Raw genomic sequence first — 14,270 nt, 5'->3', positions numbered from 1 at the left:
GGTACAAAGACTGACACTATTACATGACTACTATATGGGGATCGTAGGGCCGTTATATCATTCATAACACAAGCATCTGCCATATCTGTTTGAACTTATTTATTTAATTTTGAAGGAAAAGCATTAGATCTGCTTAGATCCCACCACCTAATTCTCTTTCAAGTGCATCGACATCCATGCTGTCCTGTCGGTTTTGAGCGACTGGAGCAGCGGCTGAGGCTGCTATAGAAGATGAATTTCTATTACTGTTGTTGTCAAGATCCTTTGCAACATCTCTACTTCTTTCAAGCGCTTCACGGTCGTTTGCACTCAAACTCTCCTTTCGCTTGAGGTTGGCTGCTCCCATTTGTAATGGTGGCAATCCTTGCTTCTGTGCTTTAAATGTCATAACTTCCTGTGCAATCATTTCTACATGGTACATGTTAACATAATTGTGGTAATTAGGCATTCGAAATACATACTGCGCATGTCCTCCATGGACTCAACAACCTCAAACGAGAAATCAAAGCTTTGCGTATGAGAAGGCTCGTCATCTTCATCATGGTAGGCGCTGAGATAAGGATGAGCAAGAGCTTCTTCAACAGTAATTCTCTTTGCGGGGTCAAATGTAAGCAATTTGTTGAGAAGATCAATGGCCAAAGGACTTGCTCTGGGGTAAAGGTTTTGGAAGGGGATCTTGGGCATTCTTGTTAAGCTACGGATATAGACTTGTGCCTAAAATTATAGCCCTGATGAGTTGTCTGCACACTAGGCACTGTCCTATTTCACAAACTCACTCTTTCACTTCCAACACGACACAAGGTCTCTTCATCAGGTGTACCCAGAATACCGAGAATTTGGTTCAATTGATCGACATCTATATAAGCATGTCAGTATTCTCTCTGCACTGCTCTCCACTGATGCCAACACTTACAATCTCTTCCCTTGAACAGAGGTCTGCCACCCAGCATTTCAGCAAAAATACAACCAACAGACCACATATCAACTGCATATATGTTAGTTCAAATGGCTAAACCTTCCTTTCTAAACGCTACTTACTCGCTTTGGTATATTTTTGGAAGCTCAACATAATTTCAGGAGCTCTGTACCATCGGGTAGCGACCTAACACGCCCCATTTAGCGTCAAATCACATAATGAAATGTCTGTCTACTTACATATTCAGTCATGAAACCAGCATTTCCTTCAGGAGAGGAAGAGTAACCACGAGCCAAACCGAAATCGCAGATCTTCAGTTCACAATCAGCATTTACAAGCAGGTTACCAGGCTTTAGATCTCTATGTAAAACCTAACATATGCCAATATGAGAACAGGGAATTCTATTTTTAAACCAAAAACCTTCTTTTTGCTTTGCTTACATTGGCGCTGTGGATATATTTAAGACCTCTACAGATTTGGTATACAAAGTATTGAAAATGAGCGTCTGTTAAAGGCTGGCCTGAACGGATGATTTGGTGGAGATCGGCTTCCATCAACTCTTGAACCAAGTAGCTGTAAAGTTTTGTTAGTTTTGGATCCAACGATTAAACAAACTTGCCTTACATTTCATTAAAGTCTTGCAGATTGACAATGTCCATGTCAATGATGGATGTAATCTGGGTCGAGGAAAAAAGCAGTTTGAGCCTTTGCTCTACACAACAAAGCGTGTCTACTTACATTCTCATGTCCATTAAAGTGCTTCAGCAGCTTGACTTCACGTAAAGCACGCTTGGCCAAGATGGTCTTTTCAAAAATACGACAAACCTACAGAGCGTCCTTCAGCAACGCAACCCCTTATTCCCCACTTTGCCACCCACTCACCTTTTTGATAGCCACTTGCTCATTTGTCTCGCAATCTTTGGCAGCACTGTACGATATTCCCGGTTATTTCCTTGTTCATATATAACATCTGATTCAATCTTCATTTACCAAACGACACCGTAAGCACCTTGGCCCATTTCACGAATAAATTGGAACTTTTTGTCAACAATAAACTGTTGATTCAAGACTGGAAACGATTGATAACCTGGCATTTTTTATAATGTAGAGAATAGTACAGCTGGCTAAAGAAGTGTATTAGAAAATGAAAGAAGGAAAAGAGGAGTACAAGAGAGGTGATGGAGGGAGGACAGTGTTTTTGCGGTTTGAATATTTCAGTTTTAAACCACTTTAGATTGGTTGGTAGATATATTGCTTGGCAAGAGTGTAATTTAAACTTAGATTACATAGAATGCTGAATCAGAGAAGTTACGACTCTTAATATTATTGGCCTTGTATGATTTATAATTGCTTGGAATACACTGGAAGTATACCATCTCTACAATTCCGTGGTCTGTGTCGTATCGCTAAGAGCATCCCACCGTGCGCACAGTTCCACAGATTGTCAAATCTTAAGGTGGGTTACATGTGTAGTGATTGATTATGTGCTCGGGATACCCGAGATTCTGTTACGAGATGAACCTTGTATTGCTTTGTGTACATTTTTTTTTTACGACATGGCTTGAATATCGGTCGAGTTATGTCTGTACAATATTGGATACCTGGTAGCAAAATGAGCTTATTGCAGACCAGAAAGTGATGAAGAGAACACGAATATCATATACACCCTACCCATTATAATATGGGCGTTGTGATACCAGCAGCAGCTGTATTCATCTCAAGCCATGTTAGTTGAATAAGCTTTATGAAATTAACGCCATAAAATGCCGCGTTTCCGCAAGAACGACACACTTAACACTGACCATTGCCATTGTATGCTCCAAATTCAAAAGCATCTTTCTCATAGCCTTCTGTCGACAATATACAAGCCGAAGAATACGGAATTACTCTTGAGCGTACGCTGTAATAACCTCTTTATAAGGGGCACTAACTTGCTTTTGCACGGCGATTTCGGGTGATACATAGCTGTCTAGACTAGTAGAAAACCACCTATACACAAAGATTCAGACTCCAAGCGATGCTCCATATCTAGATCGATGAATACAATGTATTCCCATCCACACAATATATAAAAATTATGTCTTGCTCTTCAGTTATAAACCAAAGCGTAGCTAAATTTAGGTGTATTTGAGCAGCAATTTCTGGTCTTTGAAGCCGTTTTAGACCGCTAGAATAGCGCCAAACAATTGCTTTTACCTAGCAGTAACTTCCGGACACCTTTGCTCAATTTTTTTTGACCCTAAAAAAACATCGACGAAAATCGACCAAAAAGCATGAGGGATACCTCGTGATTTTCATCGAAAATCAAACGATCGCGTTTTTCGCCTTGAAAATGAAGACTTTTACTATGGTATATATTGAACCAAAATGTTTCTCTCGATCCAAAGCAACTTTTGAAATCACTTTTATGAGACTTTCATATGCAAAATTTCGACATTTTGGCCAAAAATTCCGTTTCATATTTTCTAAGATCGCTCATTGAGCTTGTTCAAAACATCTCTTTCAATTGGCACCATTGGATGCGCCTTGAAAAGTACTCTAGAAATGCATTAGGAAGTATGGGGTGATCAGCACACTTTACATAGTCGAATCTTGCAAAATAGGTCGAATCGAATTCAAAAAAGTGTGAAAATGAGCAAATCAGATCAGATTGTAAAGAGGAGATTGAATGTTTATTTGACTGCTGGTGTAAGCAATCTCATGCTCTTCTTAAAGGTGATTGATGCTGCTGAAAGCACATGAATAGAGCATTGCGAATTAGAAAGAGCTATGGCTTTACCTGTTTACTTTAATATGCTTTTGCCATGATTCATCCTGTCCGGTTGACTCGGTCGCTGCAAATTACTCATCCAAAGGCGAAGCTTAATGCGACGTGTAAAATTATCTCCGTTACTCACATCTTCTCGATTCATCTTCTTAAATTGACGCTTTTTAAGCATAATCTTCTAAATTTGTGTCCTTGATTGTATGAGCTTTATATAGATTTGAGTTTCTCTGCTTGTAACGTATTTTTACACAATTGGAACATGGACAAAGCATCATAATTAGATTGACAAGGGTAGCATTGAGGTATTATTATATAATTCAATCCGAATATTATGCTGTTTCAATCTGATTGAGGCATTTACATTGTGCACATGGAAAGGCTGACCTAAAATTGACAACGAAGTATCAAGTAAAGCTACAAGTGACAAAATGGACTTCACTGAACAAGATGTTTATCATTCACCTATTCAGTAACCGAGGCAATTCGATTCACATCGCAACGAAAACAACCGCAAAAATAACAACAGTAAACACTGGGTTTGTTACACTAGATGCCTTCGAAACAACACCTGTCAAAATGATGGGACCAGATCATCACTTGTAGCTCATTTTAGCGCCAAGAGGTGCACAGTTTCCTTTTCTACTTCAATTGTTGTCATGGATCAGTCCGTTATACAGAATTAACTTTCAATTCCATGATCAAGTCATTGTTGCAATACCGAAACTATGTAGATTACAGTTGCTTTTTAGACAATTTTTTCGAGTTTCCAATCATTGCTCCATTTTAAAATAGTAGCAAATTCGCGTTACACTTTATCTTGCAAGTAAAAATATAACAAAGCAACTGAAACATACCCTTTCCTCAAAGTCTTCATAGATGGAATCAACAAGTGCATTGACACTTATTGGCCAAATTCTACACTAATTTTGATCATGTTTCAAGCTCAAATGTGGGCACCACGTAGAACGGACATGTTTAAATATAAATGGCAATGACAGATGAACAGGTAACCTTCTTTCTTTTTTCTCCTTCAACTTTTTTCCACTTTTGACAATTGCACCATGTTGGATTACTTTTTGAAGCACATTGGAAGATACCTTAAATACGTCTTACTGGCGTATGCTGTAGTGTCAATTACATACACGACAGCTAGATTCTACAATATCACTGGTTCTTCACATGCAAGAACTCGTCGCAGTGTCATTGAACCCTTACCGCAAGAGAAGAAACCCCTCTTCGTTGCTCCTTTAGATCAAGTTTCTATTGAAAAGGATGCACAACAAGAACTGGAGAGCATTATCTATTATGATCAATTGCAATCATCGCAAACAGATTTCGGTGTAAAAAGAGGTACGTTTGGTCATATTAAGAAAGAAAAAAAAAAAAAAAAAAGGCACACTCGGCTCATAGCGACACTGTATAGGACCAAGCATTGATATGACTTCTGATCCTATTTTTCAATCTAAAGTATTCTCTGGTGCAATGGGGCCCTCTAATGTTCAACCTTACTATTACAAGGCTTCAGAGAGAACGGAAGGAGAAGATATCACCATCTCCACTATAGTCACTAGCGACAGATTTCCTGTTCTTAGTAGATTGGCATCTCGATATCAAGGTATATACATGAAGCCTAAAAGGAAATGACGATGTTGAGTAGGACAAGAAAAAAGCTAACAGAAATTTCCATTTTGACATTCATGAATCAGGTCCAATTTCAGCGGCGATTCACATTAATGATGATGAACAAAAGGAAAGCATCTTGGCCAAACTGCAGCAAACTTACCATGGAAATCCAGATATGAAACGTCATGTTGATGTGCATCTGATCATTGACAAGTTTGATCGACAATTCAACATGTGGCGAAACACAGCCAAGCTGTATGCTCGTACAGATTATATCATGATGTTGGATATCGATTTCTATCTCTGCACCGACTTCCGAAGAGACATTCTGGAGAACACTGCTATCATGAACAAGCTGCGACAAGGCAATACAGCTCTGGTTATACCCGCATTTGAATACATTGTCCAATCGGATGGATTTAACTATGAAAACTTCCCTAAAACTAAAGATGACTTGCTGATGGAGGTCTTTGAAGAAGAAAAGCTCGACATGTTTCATCGTAGCTGGGAGAAGGGTCATTCTGCTACTAATTACTTTAAATGGTACACTGCTACCGAACCTTATCTCGTGGAAGACTACAACTTTTCATACGAGCCCTATGTCATTTTCAAAAGACAGGGATCTCCATGGTGCGATGAGCGTTTCATTGGTTACGGTGCAAACAAGGCTGCTTGTCTCTATGAAATTTACATCTCTGGCATCGATTACTATGTGCTGCCAAATGATTTCATTATTCACCAATCTCATGACTACCCTGAGGCCACCCGCAAAAGAGAGGTAAGTTGAGACAAATCTGATAACATGCTGCATTGTTCTCACCCATCATTCACAGCGCCTGTTCAACCGCAAGGTCTATGCCAACTTTCGCGAAGAGCTCTGTCTGCGTTATTCTCGCCAGTTTGTAGCCAACAATCAATGGGAAACCTCTGTTGCTGACAACTTGCGCAATGAATGTAGAAAAGTCAGAGGCTTCACTGATGTTATCAACCACATTGATCAATAATTATCGTCATTGTATACCTTTTTGTAAATAGTAATCTTTCCTCGTATAATACATGTATATCCCCCTCCCCCTTCACTTGTTTCCATGAATTAGATCGCACGGCTTTACGAAATAAAAACCATTTTTTTTTCTTTTTTGTACCGAATGTTTCTTCTGATGGAAAAACAAGGTTTGCACAACACTTGGAAGAGCTGTATTACATCATGCTTCACGAGGTAATCAATATACAACAAGTACAATGTAGCATTTTGTTCAAAAGAAGCACATGCACAAAACGCGGTATTCAATCACTGCTCTTGTTGCTGTAGGAGGGCCCCGTTTGTGCCTGTATTTTATTCAAACGAGATCAACGAGCACATGGTATATACATATTTACCGGATTATGATCGATGCTCTACACGAATGCCATACACCTATAAGTACAAGTTGGGTATCGAGGTTAGTGCTCTCCTTTTAATTCCTTTTTTTTTCATCTAGCTTATCCATACAAAACATGCTGAAAACACTACTGAATTCAACCATCACCACAGACATGTCAGTGAATGATAACATTTGGGTGAAACCTACGCTGCGTAGTGTTACACTGAAATCCATGCAACCGTGTCTGATCTTCCTCGAGAACATTTATACTTTGATCAAGTGCTTGATTTTCTTTCAAAATACCGCTTTCCGCTCAACAAGTTATCACAAAAAGGATTCCTATCTTGAATATTTCCAAAAACAACTAGACGGTGCGAAATCATACAAGGCATGGAGCCAGGCAGCCATAGCATTGGATAATCTGACTGGTGCCAATGAATGGAAAAACTCGCCTGTTTCAAAGGATTACGACTACAAGCTACTGCAATCCCGTATTAATGAAATTGATCGCATCCGCTCTTCTAGACAGGACCGAAGAGCCATGACATTTGCATTGAGACTAAGTCTATCCAGAAATTTGGGTGATATGGGCAACAGTGCAGTATGTGCGTTTGATAGCAGAGTTTTCACATGCTAATATGTTTCCTCTCTAGCTATACGGGCATTGCTACATCGGCACAAAGACATTGATTTCGGATTACATTGATCACATTATAGAGCAAGTTCAATGGATTGGAGATACCACTACCCCAACGGTAGATATGGATTTCAAACAGAGACACGATTACTTTATGAATCTGAGACACAGCTATGGCCGAACTGCTCTCTTATTGAGTGGTGGTGGTACTTTAGGTATATCAGAGTTGCATGTGTGTGTGTGTGTGTGTGTGTGTGGGCGTGTGTTTACAAAAGATTAATCTTACCACTGTACAGGGTACTTTCATATCGGTGTGCTAAAGACGCTGGTCAATGCTCGGCTTCTGCCTCGGATCCTATCAGGAGCATCTACTGGTAGCGTCATGGCATCTATCGTCTGTACACTGAATGAGCAAGACAGAGTAACCATGCTGAATGATTATGATGCTATTCCAGTGGTAAGTAAAAGCGTCCAAACGTTGAGCTCACTCTCATTCATCTCGTCTAGGATGTGTTTAGTCGACCAGAGGCACCAGACACGCTTCTGCTTCGCTTGAATCGATATCTACTCAACGGCAACCTGTATGATCCCGTCATTCTCAAAGATGCATTGAGAAATCAATACGGGGATATCACGTTTGCAGAAGCATATAACCGATCGCAACTTATTTTGAACATAACTGTTAGTTCGACCAGTGTCTACGAAATGCCTAGATTGCTGAACCATATTACTGCGCCCGATGTGGTAAGATGGGAGGTGGGATAAAATACACCAGAGCTTGGACCCTAACATTTCTTGTATTTAGGTTGTTTGGTCGGCAGTGTAAGTGTTGCTGATTTGTATATAGTCTCGTTACGGTCATCGTTGTTTAGTGGACTAAACAACCCACATGGGCTTAATTACAGTATCTTATCATGTGCTGTGCCCCTGGTGTATCCAGACGGATATCTCTACGTAAAAGACAAAGAAGGCGGATTAAAGCAATGGACACCTACTGGTAAGCTCACAGCCGAATACAATGGCATTAGCAATCCGCCTAAAATTCTCGTTCAACAGATGATAAATACCGTGATGGCTCAATCGACAAGTAAGTTCAACACGCTATTCAATTCTGATATACTTATTGGCGGAAATAGTGATTTGCCATTGAAAAAGATCTCTGAAATGTTCAGCGTCAACCATTTCATTGTCGTTCAAAGTAAAATCAACTGTAGATCAAGTGTAGTTCTCATGGTGGCTAATACGACATCCTCATAGTCAATCCTCATGTAGCTCCATTCTTACACAGAGGAAAGGGAAAACCAAGCTGGTTAAGAGCTAGTATCAACTTTGTATTACGCTTGATCAAAGAAGAACTGCAGCATAGATGTTCTCAGTTGATGGAAATTGGCGTATCATCCAATGCAGTTTTACGTTTGCAGGGTGTCCTGAATCAAAGATACGTAGGAGACATCACTTTGTCGCCTGACTTGACATTTACAGACGTTGGAAAGATTTTGACGAATCTGACGAGGGAAGAGGCTGTGAGCTTTATTCAACGAGGAGAAAGGAGAACATGGGATAGTAAGTGTATCTACAATCTTTTTTTTTTAGCGAAAAATTAACGTAACCTTCAATGTAGATCTCTCCAAGATTCATCATAGTCTCAAAATCGAATTAGCCATTGATGCTGCCATCTACAAGCTTCGCAAAGTTTTACTGGGCGAATCACCGCAGATACCTCAAGAATTTATCGTTAAAACACCTTCGTTGCTAGTATCACCGAGTGTATCATTGTCAGCAGTATCATCATCCGATCATAATTCAAATCATGGCTACGAATATGATGAGGAGGACGGGGAGGAAGAAAATGATAAGGAGGAAAATGACAGCACTGCTGGCTACAACGACGTCTCTATTCCACCGACACCACTATGGCAAATGGACAATGTGCCGTTCTTTATAACGACTGACGAAAAGCAGAAGCCAAGACAAGAGAGCAGATTAATGAGACCCTCACTGTTGCCACATGATATCTCTCGTCGTGGCAGTAATGTCAGTATCAGAGACATATCGCCCTCAACGTCCATGACACGATTTGAAAGAAGAAAACAGATTACCAGTGCCCAGTTCTTTATTGCCCCTGAATACGATTGGGTACCAAAAAGCAATGGCCCTAAAGGCTCCAAGAAGAAGCTTTGTGTTGTGATTCCTCATAAAGAATGATGACAAACAATAAAATGTATTTATTCAAATGCTACTGGCACTACTGGCACTACTGGCACTACTGGTACTACTGTAGTAAGGGCCAGGATGAGGATGATAACATTCATACTGGGGATATCTTTCTACCGGTACACCATTATAAGCATCACGCAATTGTTGCTTAATTAGGGCATTTTCAGTTTGCAAATACTAAAAAGGGAAATATATGCTTAATTTGATAGATCTCAACATTTGCCAGTAAATTAGTAGACTTACCAATATATGATCAAGGGCCAATTTTAATATGCTGTGTTTGTTCAGCTTTTGCGGTTGCCCTGATGATCTTTGCGATGGAATCACTCGAGATAATTCAGAGATTGTATGGTTGATACTGCTTCTTCGACGTCTCTCTAAATTGTTGTGGCTTTCTCGTCGTTTTTGAATTCTGTCAATGATTGTTTTGCTATCTAAGTTTTTCCTGTTTAGAATATTGACTCCACTGACTTTGACGGATGCTTTTTTGGTCGCTGCTGACGGTGCTGCTGATGTGGATGAAGGAGAGGGTGTGGCAGTCTTCCTGGAGGCAGCTTTAGGCTTTATTTTGACTTCTTTGACCTTGCCTGGATTTGTTGTAAAATTAAGAAACAGTGATTGTGAATGAGGAGATGTGTAGGTGGTCTTTTTTGAATCAATGTCACTGCTGGTGAATGATTTGTATTGATGTATCATTTGACCAGAGGAATCTGTCATGATAACTTTGCCATCGTTAGAGCTATCTCCATAGAGGTGCCAAATCATTTTGTATAGAAAGAAGGGAGTAAAAAAGAGAAGGAAATAAAGGCATACATTTAATCTTTCATTTATAGTATCTAATCATCCGAAATGATTGCGCGTGGCCCATCCTTAGCATTGTTGGACACACACACACACACACAAGCTTCAAATGTAACTTTATATTTTCTTGTGTTCATCTACTAGAACATTTATCCCAACATATGCGATCCATCAATCTTGAAAATGCTGTCAATTTGTTCCTGTTTGGTCCTTAAACGATCATCCTTGACAACTCTGTTTGAAAACTAGTAAGATGGTCTTGTTCCTCGTCTCCTTTATACCTGATATTACCTATTGTCTACACGAATATCTTCAGTTTCGATACCAATGGATGCTTCGGGCATCACCGCATCCACCACGTATTGATTATCACAGTGAGGGCAAAACTCATCCTCTTCCTCGTAATCACTGTGTCTCCATGTATGAGTGCCCACAGCTCTCCAAAGCCATGTCCTTTAGCAACTTACGTCATGTCTTTGCGGAACACCTTTTTGCATTTCTTACATGCAAATACCATTTCGTTGGTCTTTCTAAGATTGTGGTCTGATACAGCTGCGTGGCATTCAGCACAATCAAACCACTTTTTACAGCAGGGGGCACGGATAGCGACCTTTTGTATATGGTTCATGATCAACACATGCTTTATTTCTGCAGAAATCAATAGCGTACCTGAGCGTTGAGAATATGCTTACACATGGTGAATGGAGGGGTATAATAATCGAATGGAAAGCAAAAGAAAAAGAAAAGCTAATTAAAGGGGGGGGAGGATCCAATCAAAGAAATTTTCCATTGATTTAATGGTCCGCGTTCAGATCAACATGTGTTTTGCCATTTACTCAAAATGAATAGGTAAATGACATGTCAGTTGGCATCGATTGGCATTCATTTGCATAGTTCGAATAGGTGCATCCTCATTTTGATACGTATCCAGATTTAAATACACAAGAAAGACAATCTGTGCCTCGCTCGCAATGTTGCAAATCACATCATCAGGCTCTAAATGTGTGCAACTGAGGAAGTTGACAAAATCTTCACTTTTGATACGGACATGCGAGTATTCTGTCAGATCTCCTGTGGGTATATGGCCACCTAATTATGCTGTAAGCCTTTCCTGTTCAAGTTCGGTTGTTGTATATACTTGCTCAAGCTGGGATTGCACAGATTGTCAAAATGGGCACTACAAACTGCATAAGCAGATTCCACTTCAATTTTGAGTTCTCCGTTCATATTGGCTGCAATGGTGATGTATTTACTAAGCCTTCTGAACTGCTCAGCTGCTGGCGTCAGTGATACCAGTGGGGGCAATAGGATGTAGGTCTATTTCACTGCAATTAGGATTCAATTGTGTAATCGCCAACCTCGATCTACCTCGGGTGTGCGAATCGTAACAGGCTCCTTGATCAATTCCAATCTATCTCTTCGAACCAATTCGATGGGCAGCTCCTTTTGCTCCAAAGATTTTGATCCCACAAAGTTCTGTCCGTGATAACATCAGCCATAAGATCAGCATTGACTATCTCTAATGCAACCATACCACGCCAGTCCATCTGAACAAGATGATACTCTGCTCTCCTCGTCGTTTCAATCCAACTTGAATGCGTGTAATGTCATGCAAATCTTTCGTGATATGAAGAAGATCGGGAATCTTGAAGAAAAAGTTGATCTCGTTGCCGTGCTGGCTTTCGATGCGATAATCCGAGAACAAAGACGTCTATCAGAACTGGGTCAGCGCAGCACCTTTTACTATGGGGAGCTGTATATTTACAGCTACTACATCACTTGTAAACCATATTGTTAGTATCTCTTGAGTGTAGCGCATTGTACAAATAAAACTTACGTCCACGCTTGCGGTCCAACAGCAGTGTCTTGATATGTAATGAATCGTAGCTTATCCGTTGCAAAAGAGGCAATACAAACAGGACCCAACTTTTCCATTGTCTGTCCAAGCTCTAGTGTGCTACTTTAGACATAATCCATTGACCACAATACAAACTGAACTCACTGTGGAGGCCAACAGGGTTATTGAGTATCGCCTTAAAACGCATGATTGTCTGATGGTGCTTTTTGACAAGAGAAACAGCAAACGTATCCAAGCTAATGAAAAATCGTGTTAAAAGCCGTCTTCCACTCTCGGCTAGTAGTTTTATCCGGAATCAGGTGCTATGCGTTGTCTCGATGGAGATGTCTTGCTGATTGTGCAAAGACGTTCACTCACATTTGGATGTTATCGACATTACTGAGCAAACCAATGCATTTAGCTGCTCTTTGTAGGCTTTATTCAAATAGTACAATCATCTCGCATAATGTCAAGCAATTCAAGATGAATGTGATTTAGGAAACACAAACCACCAAATAAGAATGCCGACAACCGCTAGTAATATGATGAAAATAACAAAACAGCACCATTTTCTCTGTGATTCTCGTGTCAGGCATCGTTATAAACATAATTCAAAAGATGTACTTACTTTGCGAGTGATTTTAGCTGTTTTTACGGCTACAGCTACATGCTTATTACCTTGCTCAAGGTCATGAACGGCATGTTCTGCTGTTTTTTCAATGCTGCTTACAGTTTCCTGTTGCATTTCGACCATTGTTTGCATGTCTAGAAACAGTTGATGCAGTTCCTGTTGTGTCCAATAGTCAATATAATGGAAACAATCTACATTGCCTTGAATTGAGTTACCAGAATCGTCTTTTCAATCTTCTTTATGTCTCTATGACGAGTTTGGACTTCATCCAACACTTGTGCCGAGTGTCTCAGTCTACTAGAATTGAGCAACTATAGTCAAGATGAGTTTGCAGCTATTAGAACATGGAATATGTACTCACAGAGTGCGCAAATATATGAGGCGCATCATTGGAATCGATGGCATTCTCAATCTCTCGAGGTGTAGCTTCTGGTTTTACGATCAAGATTTGTCTTTCAATGCGCTGTCGTTGTCTCTTTTCAAATGTGCGTTCAATATCTTGATAACGCTGAATCGTTTCGATAAATTTCCTCTTCAAGGCTTGCAACTGACTGTCAAATTAATACGTTGCAACGATGTGCTGATGTAGATGTTACCTGTGTCCTCCTCATTTGAGCATCACTAGCATTCAAGGCTATTTTAGCATTGCTCAATTCCAAAGCTGTTGGTCAAAGAAAATGGAGTCAGCGATCAAGTTAATTAAATTCAAGGGGGGGGGGGGGAAACGTGTATATGGCTACCTTGAATGTGCTCTTTTGCCTCATTATTCAGTTTACTCGTCTGATGGACTAGTTGTTCCAATTGCAAGTTGACTTGACTAGCCTTCTCACCGTTGATACTCGACAATGCAGCCGTTTGCAATGACTCAACTTGAGTTACATTTTCATTAATCTTTCCCACTAGCCATTTGATGTTCTCCACCTGTAAACTTGAACGTGTCAATGCGGGGAACTCTTACTGCAGCCATGATTTGCCTACTTACCCTTACAAAAAAGGCCTCTGTGGATGCGATTGAGCTTTGTTTCTCATTGAAATCAGTTGGAATGGGCTGTGCTATGATATTTTCATGTCGGTTGTAATTGCTATACGCAAAAGTGGATGCTAGCTGTGAGGGTGCCTGATATGCAGTTGCATGGCCATTGTAATAAGGTTGTAAATCACGGCGATCAAACGTTGATTGCTGGTACTGATGTTGGTATTGTTGTACAGCAGGTTGATAAGAGTAATTACTGTGCTTTGCGTCAGTTTTGTGCATCCTAATTATCTGATGATTACTTACCCGTGCTGATTAGCATTCACATTATCGTCAAAGTTATTCGAGTTCTATGTAGACCGATCAGCAAGCGTTTTGTGCTAAGATTAGTTGACACAAACCCTTCGGAATTCTGCAAGTCTATCGCGAGATACAGTATTGCGGTAATCGGTCATTGTGGGTTAGTGTAATGAAGAAGTAAAAAAAAAGGTAGTAAAGAATGA

At 40.1% G+C, this 14,270-nt stretch overlaps 7 protein-coding genes across 7 annotated transcripts; 2 read left to right on the top strand and 5 right to left on the bottom strand.

Moving 5' to 3' along the window:
* Positions 1-133: 133 nt before the first annotated feature.
* Positions 134-2,011, bottom strand: ATC70_009594 (uncharacterized protein; the record flags this gene model as incomplete). Its single annotated transcript, XM_064828823.1, has 11 exons — positions 134-408; positions 462-714; positions 777-856; positions 914-985; positions 1,039-1,102; positions 1,156-1,287; positions 1,358-1,490; positions 1,542-1,594; positions 1,656-1,742; positions 1,800-1,845; positions 1,908-2,011. The coding sequence occupies 11 exons, from the start codon at positions 2,009-2,011 to the stop codon at positions 134-136; spliced, it is 1,299 nt and encodes a 432-aa protein (XP_064686025.1).
* A 2,734-nt stretch (positions 2,012-4,745) lies between these two features.
* On the top strand, positions 4,746-6,311 carry SNT2_2 (putative PHD type zinc finger protein with BAH domain-containing protein; the record flags this gene model as incomplete). Its single annotated transcript, XM_064828822.1, has 4 exons — positions 4,746-5,034; positions 5,108-5,299; positions 5,391-6,085; positions 6,141-6,311. The coding sequence occupies 4 exons, from the start codon at positions 4,746-4,748 to the stop codon at positions 6,309-6,311; spliced, it is 1,347 nt and encodes a 448-aa protein (XP_064686024.1).
* Positions 6,312-6,804: 493 nt separating this feature from the next.
* Positions 6,805-9,513, top strand: ATC70_009592 (uncharacterized protein; the record flags this gene model as incomplete). The annotated part of the gene is made up of 8 exons (XM_064828821.1): positions 6,805-7,272; positions 7,325-7,523; positions 7,605-7,765; positions 7,816-8,052; positions 8,114-8,130; positions 8,181-8,506; positions 8,566-8,871; positions 8,930-9,513. 8 exons carry the CDS (start codon positions 6,805-6,807, stop codon positions 9,511-9,513), a joined length of 2,298 nt encoding a protein of 765 aa, XP_064686023.1.
* A 24-nt stretch (positions 9,514-9,537) lies between these two features.
* Positions 9,538-10,290, bottom strand: PEX10 (peroxisome biogenesis factor 10; the record flags this gene model as incomplete). The annotated part of the gene is made up of 2 exons (XM_064828820.1): positions 9,538-9,702; positions 9,769-10,290. The coding sequence occupies 2 exons, from the start codon at positions 10,288-10,290 to the stop codon at positions 9,538-9,540; spliced, it is 687 nt and encodes a 228-aa protein (XP_064686022.1).
* A 185-nt stretch (positions 10,291-10,475) lies between these two features.
* On the bottom strand, positions 10,476-11,022 carry ATC70_009590 (uncharacterized protein; the record flags this gene model as incomplete). The annotated part of the gene is made up of 4 exons (XM_064828819.1): positions 10,476-10,560; positions 10,618-10,734; positions 10,794-10,936; positions 10,996-11,022. The coding sequence occupies 4 exons, from the start codon at positions 11,020-11,022 to the stop codon at positions 10,476-10,478; spliced, it is 372 nt and encodes a 123-aa protein (XP_064686021.1).
* A 393-nt stretch (positions 11,023-11,415) lies between these two features.
* On the bottom strand, positions 11,416-12,371 carry PRE6 (Proteasome subunit alpha type-4; the record flags this gene model as incomplete). The annotated part of the gene is made up of 6 exons (XM_064828818.1): positions 11,416-11,643; positions 11,695-11,802; positions 11,861-12,037; positions 12,092-12,104; positions 12,164-12,275; positions 12,329-12,371. The coding sequence occupies 6 exons, from the start codon at positions 12,369-12,371 to the stop codon at positions 11,416-11,418; spliced, it is 681 nt and encodes a 226-aa protein (XP_064686020.1).
* Positions 12,372-12,985: 614 nt separating this feature from the next.
* ATC70_009588 (uncharacterized protein) lies at positions 12,986-14,222 on the bottom strand (the record flags this gene model as incomplete). Its single annotated transcript, XM_064828817.1, has 7 exons — positions 12,986-13,105; positions 13,156-13,341; positions 13,391-13,455; positions 13,535-13,715; positions 13,777-14,023; positions 14,074-14,117; positions 14,169-14,222. 7 exons carry the CDS (start codon positions 14,220-14,222, stop codon positions 12,986-12,988), a joined length of 897 nt encoding a protein of 298 aa, XP_064686019.1.
* Between the last annotated feature and the right edge of the window lie 48 nt (positions 14,223-14,270).

The sequence above is a fragment of the Mucor velutinosus genome (assembly GCF_035048745.1).
Source record: "Mucor velutinosus strain NIH1002 chromosome Unknown tig00001563, whole genome shotgun sequence".
NCBI lineage: Eukaryota > Fungi > Mucoromycota > Mucoromycetes > Mucorales > Mucoraceae > Mucor > Mucor velutinosus.
Note: the sequence above shows the minus strand (reverse complement) of the source record. Positions and strands in the feature narration are given on the sequence as shown.